At 36.8% G+C, this 25,995-nt stretch overlaps 3 protein-coding genes across 8 annotated transcripts in view; 2 read left to right on the top strand and 1 right to left on the bottom strand.

The window, feature by feature from the left end:
• Positions 1 to 2,485, bottom strand: part of LOC127877249 (phosphopentomutase-like) — a 43,527-nt gene extending 41,042 nt beyond the window's left edge. For all 5 annotated transcript variants that reach the window (XR_008048326.1, XR_008048325.1, XR_008048324.1 and 2 more), the window contains exon 1: positions 2,062 to 2,485. Coding sequence is in view for 1 of the 5 variants with exons in the window: in XM_052422931.1 (XP_052278891.1) it covers positions 2,062 to 2,115 (54 nt within the window). In the remaining 4 variants the exon portion in view is untranslated. The remainder of the gene's footprint in view (positions 1 to 2,061) is intronic.
• Positions 2,445 to 19,288, top strand: LOC127877250 (paramyosin-like). 2 transcript variants are annotated; one of them, XM_052422932.1, is made up of 12 exons: positions 2,445 to 2,602; positions 3,434 to 3,560; positions 5,644 to 5,820; positions 6,128 to 6,205; positions 7,192 to 7,370; positions 9,101 to 9,212; positions 9,471 to 9,550; positions 9,995 to 10,115; positions 10,682 to 10,823; positions 11,518 to 11,683; positions 12,116 to 12,176; positions 18,978 to 19,288. In XM_052422932.1, the coding sequence occupies exons 1-12, from the start codon at positions 2,570 to 2,572 to the stop codon at positions 19,136 to 19,138; spliced, it is 1,437 nt and encodes a 478-aa protein (XP_052278892.1). In that variant the 5' UTR covers positions 2,445 to 2,569; the 3' UTR covers positions 19,139 to 19,288. The 2 variants fall into 2 exon arrangements, with proteins under 2 accessions (XP_052278892.1, XP_052278893.1); XM_052422933.1 differs by having other exon boundaries at positions 7,192 to 7,286.
• Positions 19,289 to 20,781: 1,493 nt separating this feature from the next.
• Positions 20,782 to 24,208, top strand: LOC127877253 (uncharacterized). The gene is made up of 2 exons (XM_052422934.1): positions 20,782 to 20,941; positions 22,363 to 24,208. Exon 2 carries the CDS (start codon positions 22,365 to 22,367, stop codon positions 23,361 to 23,363), a length of 999 nt encoding a protein of 332 aa, XP_052278894.1. The 5' UTR covers positions 20,782 to 20,941; positions 22,363 to 22,364; the 3' UTR covers positions 23,364 to 24,208.
• The last annotated feature ends 1,787 nt before the right edge of the window (positions 24,209 to 25,995 follow it).

Below are 25,995 nucleotides of genomic sequence, written 5' to 3' on the forward strand. Positions count from 1 at the left end.
ATGACATAAAGTTATTTCACAAGAGATCAGCTGAAATGTACTAGTCGTTCCTAAAAACTTGATCAAATTATAACAATACTCATAAAATATAGAGAAAAGCAAAATTGAAATCATCAGAGGAATCACTCCATTAGAATCTATGAAAACTTGGCTTAATTCATGTGAATATCAGAATCACAGGTGGTTAGCGTGTGGCTATGATATTAATTAGTGAAAACATCATTTTGAATGATAAATAATCATATTATAACGAAAAATTAACTTTTCTGAAAAAAAAAATTTCACTATCAAATATATATATAACAAGGTATGCAACTCAAATCACCCCAAAACGGGGTGCATCGCTTTGAACAGCCATATCTTCATCAATTGTGCAGCGATTTTCACGATCTCGGTCTTATTCAACGCAGAAATGAATTTCCTTTCTGGAAATGTATATTATGTCTTGCAATATTTTTACAAATGCTGGGTCAACTTTTAAGAAACAACACGATACACAACACGCATGACCCAGTTGACAGTGATCATGTATTCTTTATGAATGAAATCTCCAGTTGTAAAGACACACCTCCGCATTGGACCAATGAAATCACTCGTATGTTTAAAATGTCAGTTAGTTGAAATGTATGTAAACAAAGGTTTCAAACGGCGCTGGACAGTTAGTCTTGATGCAGAATGTAACGACAAGAACGGTAATAATGTTTTTTCATACGTTTTATTGAATTATGGTATCGAACTACATGAACTTTGTAGGGAAGTTGCCCTTTACTCCGTGAAGATTTCAGTCTTAAAGACAGCATGATCACTGTCAACTGGGTCATACGTGTTGTGTATCGTGTTATTTCTTAAAAGTTGACCCAGCATTTGTTAAAATATTGCAAGACATATACATTTCCAGAAAGGAAATTCATTTCTGCGTTGAATAAGACCGAGATCGTGAAAATCGCTGCAAAATTTATGAAGATATGGCTGTTCAAAGCGATGCACCCCGTTTTGGGCTGATTTTGAGTTGCATACCTTGTTATATATATATTTGATAGTGAAATATTTTTTTTTTCAGAAAAGTTAATTTTTCGTTATAATATGATTATTTATCATTCAAAATGATGTTTTCACTAATTAATATCATAGCCACACGCTAACCACCTGTGATCAGAATAGCACAGTTGCACAGGATAATATATCACAACACTTCTGTCTAGACTGAATGTTTTAAAGAGGAGACTTCATATAAAGAAAAAATACCATTCAGTAAAAGCGGAGAAAGCAAACATTTTGTTTCCTTTTTATATAATAACATTTGACTCAAATAATGCAAAAATTGATTTTATGCCATGCACACAGTTTGTTAAGTTAGGCAAGGTTTTGTGGTCTCATTAGCGGACAGGTTAGCTCCTGACCATAGTGCGTGATGGTGCATATGACATGATACCCATTTAATAATTGTGTTTTCAAATATGCTGTTTGAATATGTGATAACTATCCATTCAAAGTCTATGCAAAATGGTTGCATCACTCTGAATTTATTTATATTTAACTTATAAATTATGGTTACAGATAAACAATTAGTCAATTAATGCCTTTGCAAATCAATACATATGAAGCATTTGGAAGGATGAATTCATAAGTTATCTTGGCAACGTCACAAGAAATTCTTGTCTTACTATTAGGTTATTGATCCTCCATTTGGCAATTATGGCATAATTTAGTGGCCTTAATATTAAATGCTCGACGTCATTCATGTCATAATATCAAAATAAATAAGAAGCACTTATTTCGAAATAGTGGCAGTTTCATTTAATTAAATTGCATATTTGAGTATGACTAGTATTAACAATAGTATCAGACATTCGCTAATTCAGATATATTTTTTGATATTTTCATTCGGCTATCGGTAATGTCGGACCTCGACTAGTCCAAATAATTAGACGTAAGCTTCCCCGCTTACGTCGATGTAAATCGACCTCATATTTATAGGAGTAGGACCTCGACCAGTACATGTAACTCGAATGTAGTGCTCTTTATCCGCCTATGGCACGCTACCTGTATTGTTTTGCTTACCTTGCTCCATTTTAGCCATTCTTCCACTTTCCGTTGAAGCACAGGATCCTCCATTTCTCCAAATGAACAGTTAATCAATAAGATATTCCTCTCTCACTGAGTCGGATGCAAAATGTGTTCAAAATGTCAACATTTGACAGGTCAAGGTCTCAGAAAGTATCCACAAGAAACTATAGACTAGAGGAATCAGGTTAAAATCCACTAACTCAAACATTAAAATTTTGGATATTGCCTGTAGTTATTGTCATAGAAACACGAGTTAACAACTTAAATGACCTATCTGAAGGATTAAGTACGTTTTGATATGAATAATTTAACCGTTTTCATTGTTAAATAAATTTAATTAAATTGAATATTTTGCTCAGAATGTTAATTTAATCATAAAAATCTTAATCTTTGTTTATTACAAAGAAAGTAAGCAATTAACGTTATGACGTCAAAAAATGATTTATTATGACGTCAGCCTTCATTCCCCGCACTAGCAACAACGGTTCGAAACACGAAATGCATGTCTATAATTTTACCAGATAATTCGGACACCGTAAGTATCATTTCAAGATTGTCAAGGTGTTAAATGGGTTAAATATTACGTTTTAATGTGCATTTATATTATCTATGAAAATGGAATGTAGTAAAATAAGGTCAATTACAGCAACCTTGCTGTGGGATAGCCCTTTAGCGAAGGGGTTAGTGTCTCTGGTTACCACTCGGAAGACCTTGGTTGAATCCCCCCTTCGAGCTCAGGATTTTTCACATCCTGTGAACAACCTGTGCACAGAGGTTTTACTGGTTCTGAGCTCTTTCACTTCTGTACACATGCAGATTGAATTCTGGCGAGGCGGTGCCTGGTGTCTTGCAGATTTTGTGCAAATGCTGTTCTTTGTCGAATTATATCGCCAGATCTCGCTAATTAGGTTTAAATTTTTTAATATAAAAAATAATATTCTTTTCGATTCAATGCTTTTTATTCGTTTCGTATACAGGGTCATGTAAAAGGCATCCCGCAAAATCCTGAACCCACATGTCTTCCTCGTCTTAGCGCTTCTTTGCTTTGTACCTTTCTCACAAGTAACATGAGTTTTCTGGGACTTCGGAAGACTTGCTAACTGCATCTGCTAAAAAATTGTCGTCATTTATTCTTGGGCACGTCGTAAAAACTCGCAAAGACTCGCCCAAACTCGTACATTGTCGATAAAAATGTATTCAATTGCAGAAACATATCGTACTTATATCGTATGTAGATCAGTTGAACTCGTGAAACAATAATATTTATCGTACATCTTTTATTGTAATATTGTGTAATTGTAAACCTTAAGGTTCGCGCTACTAATATTATCGCAGTGGAAGCTTGAAGCGTCTACCTCTATTTCAGAGCAATATGACAATGACATCTGTTGGTGTTCAAGCAGACGTCAATGACCCCGAAGGAATCCTAGGAGTTATCCGCTCCTTCCGGGAGCAGATGGTGGAGATACAGCAACTAAACCAAACACTCATAGGTAACCAAACAGGCGAAATTCTACGATGCAAAATACTCATTATGCAAATAACTCAGGGGTCAAACACTAATTAGTAAAGCAACCATAAGCGAAATACTCATATATGACTCAATCATATGTCAAACACAGATAAAAAGACTCCAGTAAAACACTCGTATGAATACACCGATGGCACACCACTCATAGACACAAAGCTCATAGGTTAAATACTCGTTTGCACAACACTCAAAAGTTTAACATATATTGCAAACACACTCGTAGATACAACATTCATAGACAAAACACTCATTGGCACACCACACAAAGATTGCACACTAATTGGCACATCATTCATGATAATGAATATGTTAAACATGTTATTACCTGTCAATAATACCCGCATGGTGAGTTCGACAGTATAGATATGTAGCGGGGCTCGGTATAAGGAGAACTTATACTGCCTTGCTATATGAGCTAGCTTTTATAGTTATGCGGTAGAGTGTCTGCCTGATTTGGAACCGGGAGGTACCGGGCTCAATTCCCATTGTGGTTGTGGATTTTTCTGGCTGAGTTACATTGGCGCCAAACGTAAAAAACCTACATGTGTGTCAGACGTCCCTCAGATATCGTGGCATGGGAAAATTCATGGAAGAATTTCTCAATGGGAGGGGGAGTGTGTAGCAGGGTTCGGTATAAGGAGAACTTATACTGCTTATAACCGTGAGTTACAGGTTTCAATCCCCATTGTGATTGGGGATTTTTCTGGCTGAGTAACAGATAGATAGATAGATGTGGTTGGGGATTTTTATGGCTGAGTTACAGATAGATAGACAGATAGACAGACAGACAGACAGACAGGCAGGCGGGCGGGCGGGCGGGCAGACAGACAGACAGACAGACAGACAGACAGACAGACAGACAGACAGACAGACAGACAGACAGACAGACAGACAGACAGACAGACAGACAGACAGACAGACAGACAGGCTGACAGACAGACAGACAGACAGACAGACAGACAGACAGACAGACAGACAGACAGACTGACAGGCAGACAGACTGGCTGACAGACAGACAGACAGACAGACAGACAGACAGACAGACAGACAGACAGGCAGACAGACAGGCTGACAGGCTGACAGACAGACAGACAGACCGATCTATCAATCGATCGATCAATCGATCGATCTTTCGATAGAACATTCAAACAAAAAAGTCCATACAATACTCATGAGCACTACACTCATACGTTAAATACGCATAGATTTTACATCCGTTGGCATAACACTAACAGGTAAAACACCCAAAATACACAGGTTAAACTCTCGTTTGTAAAACCCTCATAGCTAAAACACTCATATGTAACACATCAAACTTGTAAAACACAAGAAGGTAAAACATTTAAAGGTAAAGCAATTATAGGTAAAAAACTGACAGGAAAAAATCATTAGTAAAGTCTTCATGGATGTAACACTAGCTGTCAATAATTATAGGACCAAAAAGCATAATACTATTTTTAATTATAACAAATAAAAACTGATATTTAAAGTTCTTACCTTAATGTTTGTTTGAATGAAATGTACACAGTTATATCTGTATGAATAGAAAACATTTGGTTGGACGATGAATTGATAATTGTTGAGCTATCTCTGAGCATATACATGTAATTTATAAATAAATCCATCGACTTTCTATGCAAACACTTGTCTGCATTGACAAGAAATTACGTCCAATGTCAAACAACTCCCGAGGTCAAATAATAATAAGTCTTCGATTTTAACAAAAAGTGTTCGCAATTCATTCCAATGCCCGTATTCAAAAGTAAAAAATTAATCTTAAGCGTTTTTCTCAAAACGAGTCTAGGACTCAACGTACTAGAATTTGGCTCATTCATAGCAAGTGTTTTAGTGCTTATTGACGCTGGTGTATAATCGACAGATTTTTCATAATTTACCATATTTGTGTCTATTAATATGAATTACACACAAAAACTCCTTATTATTTTTTTTTCCATTTTGGGTTCGATATACGACAATCATGAAATAAGACACTAATTTTCAAGGACCTATACGTCCCTGATTATTCTAATTAACATTTGTCCCAGACCTTAAGAACGCGCGCCAGTCGAAGCTCGATACCACGACGACTTTATCCGAGCGTCTGTCGGAACAGATCGACGACCTGATCAGGCGCGCGGAGACGACTGAAAGCATTTTGCACGACGACAAGAGCGCAATCGACGCGTACAGCAAGGAACTCGAAGATCTAATAAATGAAAACGGTGGGTTTAAAACCATTGATATTTTGGGAATTTTATAATCGTCTATTATTATCTATTATAAGAAAGAAAAACAAAGACGATCAATCAACCGAGAAACAAAAATACAATGCATGTTTGGTTTAACAATGCCTGGATCGGACTAGCTCTTGTATAAAAATGCAAAACATTAACAAAAATAACCATGTAATGCATGTCTTTTGTAAATAATAAAATCCCATTCATTTTTCTCTTTCGCTAAACAGAAAACCATTCATGTTTTCCTAACCGTAGTGTACACCTTCCTGGTACCAACTGTCTTTGTTTTCAGAGCGTCTTGAACTCGAGGTCGGAGGTCACGAGGTGCACGTGACCGCAAAGGACCTGGAGATGGAACAGCGCTTGACAGGTGCCTTTTTTAAATATGTCACTGCTACTTGTTAGGTAGCTCAAACCATGAAATAGAAAATGTTTAACGTTGCTATTTAAACTGTTGATCTGCTACCGAAAACCAATTAGATTCATTGATTGCATGTCACTGCAATCATCATTGGAATAATTTAATTTTATGGTCGCTTACAAAACTACAAGTTTATTAAGATGCCTCCACTAAACCAAGTTTTAACCAGTACTAATGTATTCATCCCGGTACTAATTGAAACTTTAATTATTTACCAATGACCAATGAAAATGTTTTGTATACATTGTATTCCATGCACCATTTTTCTATGTGAAAACAAACGTTTTCTGCTTTCCTAATGAAAAAACACACCAACCATTAAAGCCATTCAAGCAACATTTACTTAAGACATTTTAAAGGGATTTTTTCACGCTTTGGTAAATTGACAAAATTGAAAAAAGTTGTTTCAGATTCGCACATTTTCGTTTTAGTTATGATATTTGTGAGGAAACAGTAATACTGAACATTTATCATGGTCTAATATAGCCATTAAATGCATCTTTTGACGATTTTAAAACCTAAAAATTATAAAGTGTTGCAACGCGAAACGATTGAATAATTTGGAGAGTTCTGTTTTTTGTCGTTAAATTTTGTGAAACTACGAAGATTGCTTATATAAGGTATAAAATACGGCAAGTATGTGTACTCGGCGGAATAGCTCAGTAGGCTAAAGTGTTTTTACTTCAGGACTCTGGCAGGACTCCAGTGGTCACTGGTTCGTAACCTGCTCCGGGCAATGTTCTTTTCCTTTTTTTAATTTTATTCTTGATTTTTTTTACTGGAGCTTTTACGATCCAATGTTTACATTTATCAATATAAAGCATTTAATGAATAAGTTAAAAAAATGCCAAAATCTGTTAAAAGGCCCCTTTCAGGGAGTTTTCCCTAAGTAGCTTAGTATACACGGGCCCTTAGTTCCGCCATGTTGGTTGCAGGGTTCGTGGAGGCGGACCTCGATGAGCGGATGGAGACACTAGCCAGCCTCCACCGGCAGCTCGCCGACACCCTAGCCGAGTGCGACACACAATGGGTACTGGCATGTAGAGTTAGCTGTAGTTATGATCATATAGGACGGCAGCTCGCCGACACCCTGGCCGAATGCGACACACAATGGGTACTGGCATGTAGAGTTAGCTCTAGTTATGATCATATAGGACGGCAGCTCGCCGACACCCTGGCCGAGTGCGACACACAATGGGTACTGGCATGTAGAGTTAGCTGTAGTTATGATCATACTGGGACGGCAGCTCGCCGACACACTGGCCGAGCGCGACACACAATGGGAACTGACATGTAGCGTTAGCTGTAGTTATAATCATATGGTACGGCATGTCGCCGACACCCTGACCGAGTGCGACACACAATGGGTACTGGTATGTAGCGTTAGCTGTAGTTATGATCATATTGGACGGCAGCTCGCCGACACCCTGGCAGACTGCGACACACAATGGGAACTGGCATGTTGCGTTAGCCGTAGTTATGATCATATGGGACGGCAGCTCGCCGACACCCTGGTCGAGTGCGACACACAATGGGTACTGGCATGTAGCGTTAGCTGTAGTTATGATCATATGGGACGGCAGCTCGCCGACACTCTGACCGAGTGCGACACACAATGGGTACTGGTATGTAGCGTTAGCTGTAGTTATGTTCATATGGGACGGCAGCTCGCCGACACTCTGGCCGAGTGCGGCATACAATGGGTACTGGCGTGTAGCGTTAGCTGTAGTTATGTTCATATGGGATGGCAGCTCGCCGAGACTTTGGCCGAGTGCGACACACACTCGGTACTTGCATGTAGCGTTAGCTGTAGTTATGATCATATGGGACGGAGCTCGCCGACACCTGGCCGAGTGCGACACAAAATAGGTACTGGTATGTAGCGTTAGCTGTATTTATGATCATATGGATGACAGCTCGCCGACACTCTTGCCGAGTGCGAGACACACAATGGGTACTGGCATGTAGCGTTAGCTGTAGTTATGATCATATGGGTTGGCAGCTCGCCGACACCCTGGCCGATGCGACACACAATGGGTAGTGGCATGTAGCGTTAGCTGTAGTTATGCTCATATTGGACGGCAGCTCGCCGACACCTTGGCCAAGTGCGACACACAATGGGTACTGGCATGTAGCGTTAACTGTAGTTATGATCATATGGGACAGCAACTCGCCGACAACCTGGCCGAGTGCGACACACAGTGGGTACTGGCATGTAGCGTTAGCTGTAGTTATGATCATATGGGACGGCAGCTCGCCGACACCCTGGCCAAGTGCGTTACACAATAGAGACTAGCGTGTAGCGTGAGCTGTAGTTATGATCGTATGGGATTGCAACTCGCCGACACCCTGGCCGAGTGCGACACACAATGGGGACTGGCATGTAGCGTTAGCTGTAGTTATAATCATATGGGATAGAGCGTTTTAGATTGAGTTATTTATTGATTATTTGTGTCAAGGGGTCATGAAGTAGGTATCAACATTGTGTATAATGTATTTATGTCAAAGGCGACATGACGTTGGTATAAACATTGTATATAATATATTTACATCATCAATAAGTTATCAATACATCGTCCAAATTAGCCGGAATTCGCTTATAACCATATATGTATGCCCCCAAAAAGAATTATGACCCCGTTAGTCTCTAAAGAACAATATTCGAAAGCGATTATTAGTGTATGGTCGTGCGTAACGTGACATTATTGCAAAGATAGCAAATATTCAACTACAATGTACGAATAAATAAAGCCGCGTTTCTGTAACAATAACAGCATTTTGTCCATGTATAATCAATCAAATTGAGAATACTTTTGCTTACGTCTTGATGATTGCACGTGACAGCACGAGATCAAGGCGGAGACGCTGCAGACAAACGAGGAGGTCTTAAAGCACGAGGCCATGTTGGAACATCTGCACGAGCTCAAGTTGGCCAGGTGTGCAGGCTCCAACTCCGGTAGGCGTATAAACAAATTTGAATAAACAAGAAATCAAGCTCTGTAGAGGAAAACTTGATGAAAAGCAGTTTTTTCTTGATCAATCGTCTACTCTTTTTACAAACAACCTTTTACACATATTATACAGACTGCATACAATTTATAACCGACGGCGTTAAATGTAAACTTACTTGAGTTTGCGAACCGAATAAGAAAATCCGCGATAACCCGTACTTACTTTAGCAACGCCTATATTATGGAAATGTTTGTGCTTTCAGACGCGGAGTTTAGGTCTCTTGTACAGAGGATGATCAGTTACCATGACAACCAAATGGAGCAAAAACTGCTTCTTTCTAAGGTTTGACATCACTTTATTTCGATGTTGTTAGGAGTAAAGTTTAGACGATTTTTTAAGTAAAATATCAATAGAATAGTAAAAAATATATTTGATGTTACTTGCCGGTTGTAACCACCCCGCTGACTTAAATAATTCAATAGGTAATGCTCATTTATTCGATACACATTATTACCCCGGCTTGTAATCACTGGCGTCTTCTTATGTCGATAATGCTTTTTTCTTGTGATTAGCGTCACCGCGGAAGTAAAGTTGGCTTTTTTAATGCATCTCCGAAAAAATCACGCCAATGATGACAGACCGTTTATATTGTGTGCCGAACTATTGTATGAACTATTGAACTAATTTAGACCGCGGTTAGAGCAAAGCTAAATGTAGCTCATTTTATTATTTTGACCACTTATCACTGTAAATGACTTGATGGCGTGACGCTATGTGCTTGTTCAGCTGATGGAGGCGCGCCTGCAGGAGCGAGACATGGAGTTTGAGATAGGGCAGCTGACCCGGGAGAAGAGGGACCTCTGGAGGCGCTGTCTCGACCTTGAGAACTTGCTAGAGGAGATCACAGGTGACTGACACGAGCAGCTCGATAAAATCAACACCGCGACGCAACCACAATCACATTCTAATAACTATATGTATATGATTCATCATAACATTAACATATACATGTATTTTGCCACTCTGTATATATGCACAACGGACTTGAGATTATGGTAGTTGGTTTTTGTTCATTTCATCTATCTTTTCAAAAACTTATTTTAAGAAGAGAACATATTCAAACACAATAGTGTGTTCATATTTCTTGAAATGGGAAGGTAAATACATTCATAAAACATATCCAAATTATTACCAAAATCAGTCACGTTCTGGGAAAACTTGGCAATTATGCATGTGAGTAAAGTGTCGTCTTGATTAGCCCGTGCTGTCATCATGAGGCTAATCATGAACAACATACCGTTTTTTTTTGTTTAAAAGAGTTCTATACGAACGGGAACTCAAGTGTATGCGGAAAGTGTTGTCCCTGATTAGTATGTGCTGACTGCACAGGCTAATACGGGATTGTACTGTACGCACATACATAAAGCCCAGTTTTCCCAGAGAGCGGCTGAAATAATGCACTATCTACACCAGGTACTGAGGATCAAGGCAACATGCTCCGTCCCGCCGCAGCCTACAGCGACCTACCGGACATTATGAATGAACGTCTGCCGCGCGCGACAAGCGACACTGATCTGACAGACGAACAAGTGCACCATGGTCGCCTGCTTCACAGGTAAGCGAGAACATAATAAATACACGTGCATTATTGCTGTACTTGTAGATGTGTGTTGAATGGCACGTCTAGCTCCACGATCGAGCTTAATTAAATACGATTAAACAAAAGAAATCATCCGATTTCTTTGTTCAAAAAAACATATAAGGTAGTGCATTTTTATTTGGCGTTCATTTTAATAAAAACATGTATGATTACAATATATACTATATACTCCCGCGGCGCATAAATCAGTCTCGATGAAATAACATAGTTTGCTAATTTGCGTTTCATATTGTTGCAATAATAAATTAGCTGTTTCAAATTCCACTAATAAACAAAGGTTCATGGGTTAATTGTTTTGATTGCATGTTTCTACCGTTTCATAATGGTGAAATGTGTCATATTTATGTATTTGCTTCGAGATGAAATGTGTCATACTTTGTTTATTTGGCGAAGTAATAATTAGGAAACACGTGCTTTGTTTTCTGTTCTTTTTTAATACTAAGAAATTATTAACGAAATTTTCATTCCCCGTTATTTAAAAAATTCGTAACGATGGAACAGTTTAAAACTATGCTCTGTTACTGAGTTAATTAGCGTCTTTGTAAAGTGGATGTTGTTTTTGACTACTGTTTTTGTATGACTATTTACATGGCATTTCAGTCTACTATAACAAGTCTTTTACATTTATAATGTATCCATGTTGTGTCAGATGCACCAAGGCGACACATTTGGTGGTTGGTATGTCCGACGAAGAGGCCGATACGGAGCATCTCGAGTCCGCCGTTGGGCAGCGCGCTTCCACTGATGACGTCATTGATGACGTCACACAGGGCGGTGATGAGGAGCATCCTCAGGAGCGCGAAACTAATCAAGAGGTAAAATTAAGTATTAAATCTATATCATGGGGCTAAGTCTAATTAAAATTGAACTGCAGACATATGTTCAGCCATAATTCAAATATATACAGCATTGTCACAAATGAACAGCCGATTACCAGACTTGTATATATTACGTTTTAACTATGAACGTAATTTGCTAGTTATACAATATATAGTGTATTTTTCGCGTTATTTATATAAGGAATTGTTTTTATAATATAAAAGTTGACAAAGGTGCTGAAGGTTGTTCTGTTTGGAGCGTTTTTTTACATGCATTTATTATAAGATATAACAGGATTTTCGTTAAAATATTGGCATCTTATATTGAAACACCGGACTGGCTGTCAATTTTATATTTTCTATAATCGTTATTCGACGATTTCTCGTGAAATGATCAGGAATAGAGACTAGCTATGGTGCTCTCTGCAGGAGCCAAGTCCCGAGACGGAGCCGGAAGTTCCCCCAGATGTTCCGACACAACGGGAGCTAAGTGAGTAGACGTCTGTACAGAAAACATAAGAACTTCTTAAAAGTCAGAGTGCCACTTCAATACTGTAGTGCGTTCAGTTACAGCGAACGTTCGCTATAGTTCGCGAACGGTCGCGAACGTTCGCTACTGAACGCTCGGTTCGCCGCGAACGTTCGCGAACCGAAGCGAACCCTCTTGGGAGGTAGTTCGCTATAGTTCGCTAGCGAAACCAAGATGGCGGACAAATAAATATGTTGTATTTGTTCAGTGTAACTTCGATATTGTTTCCTTTTTTTGTAGTACAAAAATGAATTGAACAATAAACAAAGTGTATAGGAGGTTTTGGGGATTCCGATAATGACGTCGCGTTTGCGCAGCCTCAAATTTTGGCCGTCAACACTGCGGCCATTCTGCTTTTGTTTGCGTTTGATGATCCGCATCGTGATAAGATTTCAATCATATTCGCGACCCTTTTTAAGAACAACAAAATACTCAGCAATTGAAATTCTTTCAGATTAAATAGAATCCAATGAATGAACACAAATAAGGACGAAAACAAACAACAAATTGATTGATTTTATGTAATCAACATAAAGAAACTATTTGAACCTATATGTCCGTAAAAACTTACCTTGTTGCAGATAAACTAAATCCTCTTGATACATGTAAATGTTTTTATTTAATTGTTCACACTTATTTTGACACTCCTTATTTCAGCATGTTTAACCACCCATTGTTTAATTGCCCCTTCATCACAAACCGATTATCTCGATATGATCGGATACCGTCCAGACAATTACTAAGAAAACAGGGTGTCATAAACCCAGGGACCTATATTTGTATGACTCAGTATGGGGTCATTAACCACATGTGTCTGGTCATTAAACACAATTTATGATACCTCCGTGTCATCTCTTGGCATATTAAGCCAAACACTTAACAGTTGCTTTAATAAAACATTTGAACATATTTAAAAAATAGGCGTACATTTGTCCGAAATGGATTAACAGGAACTATTAAGTATGTATATTAACCAGTTTAAACATAACACTTAAGTGTTTTATAATGAAATACATTTAAAATATTGTAAAAATTTACTGCTACACAATTATCGTATTTAACGGGTACCTGCAAATGTAAACTCCGATGTAATAACGTGTAAAGATCGTGCGTTTTTGCAGTGTTCGAAACATCATCGTGAAAACAAGCAATCGCGTTTGATCATAATACGGATATAAAATACTTGGGTAAAATAAATGTATAGATTATGGTATAATAAAATGCCAGATTTGTATCCCTCATTATCACTACAAAAGAGTTTTCAATATAGATGTGCATTCAAAGACAGTTCAATTCGCAAAATATGCAGGTGTTTTTTTTCCATTTGAATGCTAAAATTTATTAATATTTTCATTAAATGTAAACGAAACGAAAATTCATTCAATGTAAAAGAAAATTACAACTACATTTGAAGATTGTAATGTATTGCGCTATTTTAGGGCTTTGTTTTATAACTGATTCAATGCACCTCTTACACTAAATTTTGATCGCTAATGAAACATAACACTATCGCATCCACACCACTTATAATTATAATCAAATTATTATATGTTTTATTATTTTTGAAATATCTGTTAGATAAGTACTTTCTGTGTTATTAGCGATTTCCGCCATCAACATCGCAATCAATTTTCTGGGAGCCGCCATCTTGAAACGTTCGCGCCGAACTTATCGTTCAATAAGACCGAATCGCAAACGAACCATCATTGGCGAACGTTCGCTGTAACTGAACGCACTACTGGATAATAACAAACGGTTTTATTCATTTGAAATTTTAAAGGTACTTCCAGTGATGAAACGATGGGAATGCCAATTACTGTTAACCCATTTATGCCTAGTGGACTCTCCCATCCTTCAAAATTGGACCAATTTATTAAAAGAATTAGGGATTACTAGTATACTTATTTCTATATTTAGAATATTTCTTACAGAAATTCCTTTAAGCAAACAGCGCACACCCTGATGAGACGCCGCATCATGCGGCTTCTCATCTGGGTCTCCGCTGTTTGCCAAGGCCTTTTTTCTAGACGCTATGCATAAATGGGTTAATGATAAAAATCATAGAATAATACAATTAAAACAAAGAATATGACACGCGTCATGCTTTAATTGGTTTTATGCCAAATGCCCCCAACGTAGCTCAAGACTAACCTGCGAAGCCGCGCAGTCTGGGCAAGAGTTACCCTGTTACCCGTAGCTCCTGCGCAGACTGCAAGATTGAATATGACATTGGATCCATTTTCGCATGACACTGATCACACGCCGGGTATGCGAATACTTCGTTGACGGATGGCACTTCACTAACAGAGAACAACAAACGCCACGCGCGAGAGGTAAGTTCCTCTGTTTTATTTAAAGTTATATTCTAAAGATTAGTTTTTAAGACAAGACACATGGTCGAGTTGATAAATGGTGTATCCTTCTGTATTGGGAATACACAATTTCACGGAAGAATGGTACAGTTTTGCCCAAAAAATAGAAAATTCGATCGGAAAACAGCATAAACTGGATGAACGGTAAACATTTTAACAAAATAAAACTACTTAGAATTATTGCAAGAAATTGTTTGCTATTCCAGCATGTAGAGTAATCACTGTGCTTCACATACTGAAATTTTGATAGTATTCAATGAAATATAAACACAGATAGTGCATGTTAATTGTAATTGTTTACATTCGGGATTTTCCGCGCATGCGCACTGATTGGTTGGCAAAAACACTGGTTACAGTCACGTAAAACATGTATAAAGGGCTTTTGTTTAGTCAATTAAACGATAAAAAATCCGAAATAAACATTACAACTTTTAAACAATAGTGCAAATATAGCATATTTAGTACCAACAAATGTATTTTCATATATATAATTTCCTCTTTATAAAATACAAATTTGTTATTAGCATCAGAGTAAACGTGGTCGGAAGACTAAATACTGACAATACCACACAACAAAACAATAAATTAGCCGTATTCTTTTGTACAGTAAGACTTTAAAAAATGATATTTCAAAACTTATAAAACATATATTAATTTGATTATAAATATAAACGGTGTGGATATTGTTATTGTTCATCAGCGATCGAAAGTGTATTATAAGAGGCGCATTTAATCAATTATAAAACAAAGCCATAAGAACGGAATACATTACAATCGTTAAATGTTGTGGTAATTTTCTTTTCCATGGATTGAATTTTCGTTTCGTTTCCATTGAATTACAATATTAATAAATTTTAATATACAAATGGAAATAAAACCTGCATCTTGTGCAAATTGAACTGTCTTTGCATGTATATTGAAATCTCTTAACAAGTAATAAGGAGTGATACATGTAACAATCTAGCATTTTATGATAAATATATTTTTTTTTAACGCATATATTGTTTATCCATTGTGATTGCTTGGTTTCATGATGGTGTTACGTGCACTGCAAGAACGTACAATCTTTACACTAAATTGCCGAGTTTACATTTGCCGGTACCCGCGTTAAATACATCAATTGTGTAGCAGTAATATTGCACAATATTTTAAATTTAAAGTTATAAAGCACTGTATTATTATGATTAAACTGGCTAACATATAGAAACACATGTTCCTGTTAATCCGTTTCGGACAAATATCTTCTTTTTTTAATATATTAAATTATTTATTAAAGCAAATGTTATGTATTTTGGCTTTAATATTTGGCTTGCTCAATATGACTGCTAAATATGCCAAGAGATGACATGGAGGTATCATAAAGTCTGCCACATGTGGTCTATGCAGGGACCCAATTAAAGAATAGGTCCCTATGTTTATGACACCGGCATGTTTTCTGTGTAATTGTCTGGGCAGTCTCCGATCATAACGAGATAATATGCTTGTGACGAACAACGGTGCAATTAAACACGGTTAGAAATGCTGAAACAAAAGTGTCAAAATTGGTATGCACAATTAAATAAAACAATTAGATTTATGAATTTATTTGCTGTGTATCAAGGTAAATTGGTACAGATATATTAGGGCTAAAATCAGTTACTATATGTTGCGAACAAAAAGCGATCTATTTGTTGTTTGTTTTCATCCTTATTTGTGTTCTTTCATTAAATTTAATTTATTCTAAAATAATTTCCATTTCTGAAATTGTGTATCTAAAATGGACGTGAAGATGCGTTTAGTAGAGATTTTTGTGGTAACCACATACCGAGCCCGTAGATAGTGTTCCACTCAAGAGCTCGTTTTTAGTAAAAACAAATAATAACAACAATATAATCGTTCCAAAAATGAATTTCAACGCATGCTTATGTTTTATTCAGACATAAATAGTAAAATTATATTTGATACAGTTCATGATTATCAATAAAAACGATGATTATGTCAACCTTCTCTATATGCGCTTATATGAATTCCACCTCTTTTTGCCAACCAGTGGGCGGAGTCTAAACTTTGCAGGTGCGTGTGACGTCACGCGTTAACTCGTCTATAGGTGGCATACATAAAGTTGCAGGCACTTTGTTTACCGATAAAGGGCACTTCAGATTACGGAGACTTTCAACAAAGCGGGCACTCTAATAACTGAGTTTTATCTTCTACCTTTAATTCATTTATTTATATTACGGCTATACATACGAAACATTTTGAAAATATAATTTTCAAAAATCACATTACTATTAATTTTTACTATGTTTATTATAATTGCAATTTTCAAATAAGATAATATTTATTATTATATAAATGTGTACATAATGAACTTGTTTTTTATTGGTAACTTGAGATTCAGAGAAATACAAATACAACGGATAATGCGGATCAACACAATCGTGTTTAATTTTACTTATAGCAGGGCTCTAGATAACGGTAGTGAAGGGGTCTTGATGAGGCAAATACACATTTGTTCTTCATAAAATCCTATGTCGGTTGTGCTTATTTGAATCGCATCATCAAGACGATACCTATGCGTAGCAACAAAATTAAAAAGAGAATGGTAAAACTCCATTAATTTTGAGCCCTGCTTATAGGCAGCACTTCCCTTTACGCAACGCTAACGTTTGCTCGAAGTGCGATTCACCTGACCCTAAATCACTGTATTGGTTGAGTTTAAAGAAACACGGGTAAAATTAAATCGTAAAAACAACTGATTTTGGAAAAAAGGAATGCGTACATAAAATGTTTAAATGTCATATTATGGAGTCAGTACTTAGTATACCCCCACAAACGAAGTTTAGGGTGCTATTTAGGATAGAACTTGTCTGCCTGTCGGTCTGTCTGTCAGTCGGTCCGTATTGGTCATGACGGGTCAAAAACTAGGTCACGGGGTCACTTAGTGCGTTTTAAACATTCAGCATGGTGTCCGCTCTCTAATTCAAGTAGTGTTCATCCAATATTTGCCAAACTTGGTAAGAAGTTGTATTAAGATGGTGTCTAGGCCAAGTTTGAACATGGGCCATGCCGGGCCAGCTCCGATTCACTCATCCTGTAATAAATAATTCTGTCACTAATATGTAACTTCATATGCAGCATGTGTTGTGTTTATATTTAAAACAAAGACGGGTATGCATAACTTTTTACACCACTGTCGTGTGATTAAATCGACCCCGCCCGTTCTTTTATTGCTATTTTCGTTTACTGGCATTGATTCAAAAAGTTCCAATAGAATTTCGGACCTCCATCGCTGCTGATATTAATCTCTGAGAGGCAGTTTAAGCAGAGTGATTATTCATGACATGCTATCTAATATATAAGTAAATCGCCTTAGTACCTTCATTTGGACATAAAGATAAATGCTTTAGATCAACCGTTTAGAACGTAATTTAAAATATATATGGTCATATAGATTTTACTCATTAGACATATCCAATTTGTTTAACATTTATCTTTCACATTTGTACCAAATCATAATCATATTTTAAAGGGATAAGAACATGCTTCGGTAATTCGTTTTTTATTTGCGTACTAAGTACATATATTTTTATTTATTGCCTGCTTACTTTAACAGTATTCCACAGCGAATTCTGCATTTTTGATTCACAAAAAACGAGTGTGTTATATCTGTAAAAAAGTGTCTAGATGTCGGGGAAGTGCCATTGTTTTTTAGATGATCGGTAAACGAAGTGCAGATGAAAAATGTGCATGCGACTCTTAAAACATTTGAATTTTCTCATATACATTAGTAAACTAAAATGTAACATGTTGTAACATTACTGGATATATTGATCTTTTATTTCGAATAGTAAGCACGTTCTTGATTTATTTTCAAGTATGTTTATTTTGTTAAAATATGTACTGATCATTCAATTCATGCTGATTATCGATGGAATTTTATCGTTTTTTTTAATAATTCACCGTTTTTCCGCGAATTTCTTTCTTCGCAATACGAAGTGCTAAACCATTAATCACCCAAACAATGTTCTGTGTCTAAAAACCAAATAAACAGATCATAAATACAAAAAAGCTGAAGAACTCACCTCTCGCGCGTGGCTTTTGTTGTTCTCTGTTAGTGAAGTGCCATCCGTCAACGAAGTATTCGCATACCCGGCGTGTGATCATACTATTTTTGCAAAACTGTCACCACGAGGGCCCTAATTTCGAAAATGTAAGTGTCTGCACTTAACAATCATAAAAATGATATTCCTCTTCACGGACACGAACCTAAGACATATTGAGATGAGCGGATATTCGTATCAAACTATGGCGAACCTTTTGGGGAAAATTCTTACATTGACGACGAAAAACCTACATGCAAAGTTTCTACATAAGCACCCTTTTCCTATGCTTATAATATCGATTTCAGGCGAGCAATCACCAGAGGCGTCATTCATCAACAAACTACGGAAGCGCGTAGGTGGAATCTCGCGCACAGCATCGCAGAGGTTTAACACCGGCTTTAGACTGGCAGCCTCGGGCTCCATGCGACAATTCAATCAAGCCAACTTTATGAAACGACGAAAATAATTATGATCGATTGTTTGGTTTCATTGTACCGTTCTTTCATAAAAATAGATTTTTATATATTGTAAATTTATTTTAAAGTAAATATACTGTATTATTATATGTGTAAACAATATTTCTATATAACTTACGACAATTAAATTACAAATACTCGATTGATTTCTTGTATCCTATTGGCATGAATTCGACCTCAACGTAATTTCCATTTCTCTGACAATTTCATATTCCAAATTATAGATAAAATTGAACCTGAAGGTATTTACGAACCCGTGATATTACAGACGCCAACGTGACCAAAAGAACGACCTTGCAATGAACCGAGCTTTTGAATATTAAGCAAGTGACCATGGTGACGGCAACCGATATGTTACAGGGAAAATTCAACAAATGGCGAGCGTTAATATATTACTACGGATAAATGTAAAACTGGCGTATCTTGTATGCAAATTTTTATTAAGCCTAGACACTAGATTCGTGCTCAATCTAACATTTGCTTCCACACACAGCGCTATGGAACATGCATTTTGTTTTCAAAATCACTAACTGACACTGATTTGGATAATGTTCTTAGCTTTATTAAGGACACTTAATAAAATGTTAAATTAAACTTCTATTAAAACTACTACGACAATCACCCCTTCCACAGCCACCACCACCGCCCACCACTAACACCAACGCAACCATCACCACCAGTGCTACTAGAACTACCTTTACTTCCACTACTACTTGTAATTGAAGTACGGTCAGCATCGGTAGTAGTAGTAGTTGTAGTAGTAGTAATAGTATTAGTAGTATAAGTAGTAGTGTAGACGTAGTAGAAGTAGTAGTAGTAGTAGTCGTAGTAGTTAGTAGTAGTAGTAATAGTAAGTAGTAGTCGTAGAAGTAGTAGTCAGTCGTAGTGGTAGTTAGTAGCTAAGTAGCTAATAATTAGTAGTATAGTAGTAGTAGTAGTATAGTAGTAGTAGTAGTAGTTGTAGTAGGAGTAGTAAATAGTAGTAGTAGTAGTAGTATTGTAGTAGTGTAGTAGTAGTAGTATTAGTAGTAATAATAATTAGTAGAAGTAGTGTAGTAGTAGTAGTAGTAGTAGTATTAGTAGTAGTAGTAGTAGTAGTAGAGAGTAGTAGTAGTAGTAGTAGTAGTAGTAGTAATAGTATTAGTAGTAGTAGTAGTAGTAGTAGTAGTAGTAGTAGTAGTAGTAATAGTAATAGTCGTAGTAGTACTTGTTGTAGTAGTAATAGTAGTAGTAGTAGTAGATCTAGTAGAAGTAGTAGTAGTAGTAGTAGTAGTAGTAGTAGTAGTAGTAGTAGTATAGTAGTAGTAGTAGTAGTAGTAGTAGTAGTAGTAGTAGTAGTAGTAATAGTAGTAGTAGAAGTAGTAGCAGTAGTAGTAGTAGTAGTAGTAGTAGTAGTAGTAGTAGTAGTAGTAGTAGTAGTAGCAGTAGTAGTAGTAGTAGAAGTAGTAGTTGTAGTAGTAGTAGTAGTAGTAGTAGTAGTAGTAGTAGTAGTAGTAGTAGTAGTAGTAGTAGAAGTAGTTTAGCATTGGTCATATAAATGGTAGTTGCGCTAGTAGTGGTGGTGGTAGTGATAATTGTAACAAAATGATTATAATAATTACCACTAAAGAAACTGTATAACGAATAATGTTATCGTTGAATCACGGATTTAACGTCGACCAATCGAAGAGCTGTTTACATAAACCAATACCGATGTAAGATTCAGTCGTACTTCTCGGGTTGGAGTAGACGACACATAAGTTGAGAAATTACGTGGGAAAGGTTGTACTTAGAGGATCGACGCACGTTCATCAGTAAGTATTCTTTACCCAATAGCACAGTTGAGTAATTATATATTCATAATGTTGTTGTTAATGCATTTAACGCCTAAAATGTAAATGCATTTTGTGCGTTCTGAATTTTAACCTTTTGAATCTTTTGTCGCTATTTCCATGAATATGTGTGATTTTAAGATGTGAAGTGTATTGATCGTTATATATTATACTGAACTTGAGATAGCTGTTAAATGGAAGCAACGAAGAGCCTTCTATAATAATGTCAACCGTGAAAGAATTTTCTTACGTGTATTTGTTTAATTTCATCTCTATTTTTTTAGGTTAATTTGGTCAAATAATTGAAAGAAATGTTTTTAAAAGGTTTTGTTCCAGGTGATGCAACTTTATAAATCGGTTAGAGCAAAAGCGCACTTGCTTTTGTCAAATACCTTGGGTTATTTTATTTTGAATTACAAATAACATATCATTATGAAAGACACAGTCAAGAACATTTTAAAGGTGTATCGGTTAACTATAATAATGTGGCATCTTCTGTTAAAGAGTTATTAGATCAAGCTTGTGATCAATAGTTAACCCATGATGCCGGTGTAAACATGCGATATGCATGTGTTAACCCATGATGCCGGTGTAAACATGCGATATGCATGTGTTAACCCATGATGCCGGTGTAAACATGCGATATGTATGTGTTAACCCATGATGCCGGTGTAAACATGCGATATGTATGTGTAAACCCACGATGCCGGTGTAAACACGCGATATGTATGTGTTAACCCACGATGCCGGTGTAAACATGCGGTATGTTTGTGTTAACCCATGATGCCGGTGTAAACATGCGATATGTATGTGTTAACCCATGATGCCGGTGTAAACATGCGAAATGTATGTGTTAACCCATGATGCCGGTGTAAACATGCGATATGTATGTGTTAACCCATGATGCCGGTGTAAACATGCGATATGTATGTGTTCGTGTGCAAGATTACGTATATGAATTAACGTACACGACGATAGCATCAATACGATACAAATTTTGTTCCGAGATGTAGTGACAAAGACAGTAAATACATCGCGTTCGGACAGATAAATCATGGCCCCGCACACACAGCTAACGGGCGGATTGACACACTAGTCCATGGACATTGTTAGAATGATACTTTACAGAAATCGTTTCTATCGTACGATTAAAATAAGAAACCTAGCATTAAATAACAAAAAATATCGTTAAGTTTCTGATTATGACAGACGGTGACGTTTGTCGAGTATGAGCATTAGTGTACGAAGAGTTTAAAACCATGGGTAGCATACGGTGTTTCAGTGGAATAGACATAATTAAATTTTATAACATATATTTCAAAATTGAGATATGCTGAACTTCAGACGTACACCACGGAAAGTGCACACCTCGAAATTGTATGCCTGTCATGTTCAATTTTCAGAAATGAGCGAAGAGACTGCGGAGTTCCGCCTACCGATCATTGACCTTGACAAGGCCAAGGTCGACAAGCAGGCGGTGGCAGCTCAGGTGGTCGACGCACTGGAAAACATAGGCTTCCTATACGTCGACAACATCCACGGTATCGATTTTGACAAGTTGATGGAGTGTTGCACGTGGTTCTTCGGTCAGACAAAGGAGGCGAGAGAGTCGCTGATGAGAAAGCATTGGAAACCGGAAAACAAGAACGTCTATCGCGGATATTTCCCTGTGGTCGAAGGCGAGCCTAGTCGCAAGGAGGGGTTCGAGTTTGGGCGAGACATTGACCCTAATGACCCGACTGTCCAGCCAGGAAACTGGTTTTATGAGCCGTCTGTTTGGCCAAAAGAGGATGGGTCATTTCCGTTCAAGGAGATTTTGCTGAACTGTTACGAGATCTTACACAACGCCAGTCTGGATGTTTTGCGACTAGCAGCAGTCGGTCTGGGGATCGACGAGCACTCATTCGATCCCATATTCGCTGACCGACCAGTCACAACTTTCCGTATTATGCATTACCCTCCCTGGAACGGCGTTCCGCCGGAAAACGCAAAGATTGAAGACGGTAAGATCGTAACCACACCGGACCACACTGACTCCAACTTCCTTACAATGTTGTACACGTTCCACTATACGGGGCTGGAGGTGTTAACGGCGGATGGGAAGTGGAGTGCTCCGGAACCGCGACCCGGTAGCTTCGTCATGAACATTGGGGACGTCTTCTCCCGCATGATGGGCGGGAGGTTCAAGGCCACTCGCCATCGCGTTATAGACATTGGAGTCGACCGGTACTCCGTGCCTTTCTTTTTTGAGCCGTCGTATGACGGCGACATTGGGGTGAATTTCATGACACTGGCCACGGGCCAAGGGCCGGAACATAAAGTGGAAAAATACGGACCATGGATGATTCAGCAAGTGAAATATATCAAAAAGTACTTTGAATACAAAGTGTTACCAGAGTTTTGAGATGTTGCTTGGCGATACATGCTGCAACTTTCGTGTTCAATTACTAAATTTCAATATGTTACTTTTAATAAAGAGCAATGCAATACCATCAAAGAATATACATCTTCCAAATGTGTACTCTATGAATACATTTTAGTGTTTAGTGATGTTGCATACATTCTAACATACATTCACTTATAAAGAAATGTAAGACATTTTAATATGTATATAATCATTTTTGTCATATCATTTTATTAAATAAATGATTGTAAAAGAAAATGCATTAAACATTATACTTCTACAAATTGTATCAACAATTAACATTTTTTGTAATAGTTGTGTTAGTTGTATTACATATGACAATAACGATGGTTTAAAATGAAATACAAAGTGCAAATTACATTTTAAAATTATATTTACCGCCAATAAACGAAAGTGTGTATTGAGAAATATCGCAAACTGTATATGTACATTTCAGCGAGATAAATCACAAGTTACGACCAACGTATTCATGTACACGTGCTATATCTTATTAAACGCTGGTTTACTTAACTTGTTAGACTTTACTATATCAACAATACTGAAGTGGCTGGCTCATGTATTTTACAGGCTGATTATTTACTGATATATTTTGTGTTACTGAACAATTAAAACGAATGCAAAGCATTACCAAGTGCCTCTGTAATTATGGCATTGTAAGTATTACCACGTTGACTGCGGCTGCAACTACTTCTAGTATTAATACTGCAACAGCAGGTGTTATTACTATTTTTCCAGCGCCCTCGAAATATAAACCTGACCTATATTTGTATTCAACCATATTACATCAGTATAAATTATGGTGAATAATAAACTATATAAAAATACCACGCACATATTTCAGCGTTATTCTTATTATGAAAATCAAAAAACGTTGTTCAACATGTTTTATGCCTTGTTGGATTTTCGTCTGAAGCTATAAATGACTTTTATTACAAACTTATGGAGAAGTGTATTTGAGCTGTTGATATTGCTGTTTGAAAAGTACGATACAGTCGGTGTTTGTATAAAACTGATTGAGTCATATTGTAGATGATAACGAAATTGACATCAAACAAAGTTCAAATATGCTATCGTCCCGTACGGTATTTGAGAGTCGTTTAATGGTACTTTATATCATAGCTCTCTTACGGGTGTGGAAAAAGCGTGCACTCAATTGATAATATGCTTCCATTGTGGTTCGAACCTTAGACCACCTGATCAAAGTCTAACATGCTTATCTTTCCTTTGTTCTTTTGAAAGGATTTGACAATTTATTAACATGACCAATTATATTTGATCTCACTATTATGCGAATTAGTATCATGTCATCAAAACTAAAGCACAGATTCAATCATTTGGCGTTAGAAAACATGTTTAATAACATTAATTATATATATTATTTTTAATATATCAATGTGAACTGATTGATATTTATAAACTTAATAAATCTATGTCTCATAGTACATGTTGGCTCCTTTCTATAAGCTTTTTTTGGCAATTAATATGTGATGATAATTATGTTAATTGCTATCACTGAGCATATCTCTTAAGTAAACCGATCAGGTGAATGAAAACTTGTGTTTGAACAGAAATAATCGATGTGCCAACTATACAGTTTTGGCCAATTTTTCTAACGTCATATCAAATCAATTTCGGCCTGTCTCTTGACAAAAACATATCTAAGTAACATTTAATTTTGACTTATGAGACACCATTACTAAAAACATTTTGACTTTTGATTTATGCCATACATTCGTGGTGCTTGTCAGGAAGGTAAATGGATAACTTAGTCAGTTAATACTCACTAGAAACAGGTCCTAACAGTTGGTTTACTCGGATTTTATTGTTGATCCTTATGTAGATCACACTGTGCAATTCCAATCTCTATGTTATTTAATGTTAAAGCAAACCTTCAACTTTAGCCACAACTTCACCTTTCATAAAGGTACGGAACCTAATAACCATACATTTTCATAAAGACCCCCATAACCATTAATTTTCTTAAAAAACATTCTAAGTTGAACGCTATCAAGATATGAAAAAGGTATGGCATGTAATACGTAAGTACCCCGTTAAATTATTGCCACGTATCAAAAACCAACACATTGTGTACACACCGGTCTTTCTGACAAAAACGTAGTGACGTCACCATCTATGTATAGAATGAAAACCAACATTGTTTTTCCAAATGTTTTTTAGTTGATTGTAACCCAAATTCGCTGAAGTCTCTAATCTTAAAACGTAACAGTGATTTTAATGAACACCGATGTTTACCCTGCACACAGGTCGGGTAAAGAATAACATATCGAGAGTAACTCAATTCAATACTGTAACCTGTATTAATATCTCTGTAATGAATAAAGTTATTAGACTTTGCGTAAGCATTCAAGCTTCTGAAACGTATCATTATTAGATAAAATATGATATTAATACCTGTTTAAGTGACTAAACATATGACAGAGTAAACAAATGATAGTACGCCCTACAATATCATAATCAAATGGTTGGCCCTATGTAAACTTCGGTCTTCATTGGTCTTTGTCTGCCAAGGGAGATCATAGTACAGCAACTAAGATCCTTTAGGTCACAATATACTAAATATTTTCCCTATAAATTCAATTAAAAAGCGACA

The sequence above is a fragment of the Dreissena polymorpha genome, chromosome 4 (assembly GCF_020536995.1).
Source record: "Dreissena polymorpha isolate Duluth1 chromosome 4, UMN_Dpol_1.0, whole genome shotgun sequence".
In the NCBI taxonomy this organism is placed as follows: Eukaryota; Metazoa; Mollusca; class Bivalvia; order Myida; family Dreissenidae; genus Dreissena; species Dreissena polymorpha.

Coding starts and splice junctions, on each gene's coding strand:
- LOC127877250 (XM_052422932.1), top strand. CDS start 2,570: ATGTCTATAATTTTACCAGATAATTCGGACACC. Junction 5,821..6,127: donor AGATCTAATAAATGAAAACG/GTGGGTTTAAAA, acceptor CTTTGTTTTCAG/AGCGTCTTGAACTCGAGGTC. Junction 9,551..9,994: donor AAAAACTGCTTCTTTCTAAG/GTTTGACATCAC, acceptor GTGCTTGTTCAG/CTGATGGAGGCGCGCCTGCA.
- LOC127877253 (XM_052422934.1), top strand. CDS start 22,365: ATGAGCGAAGAGACTGCGGAGTTCCGCCTACCGATCATTGACCTTGAC.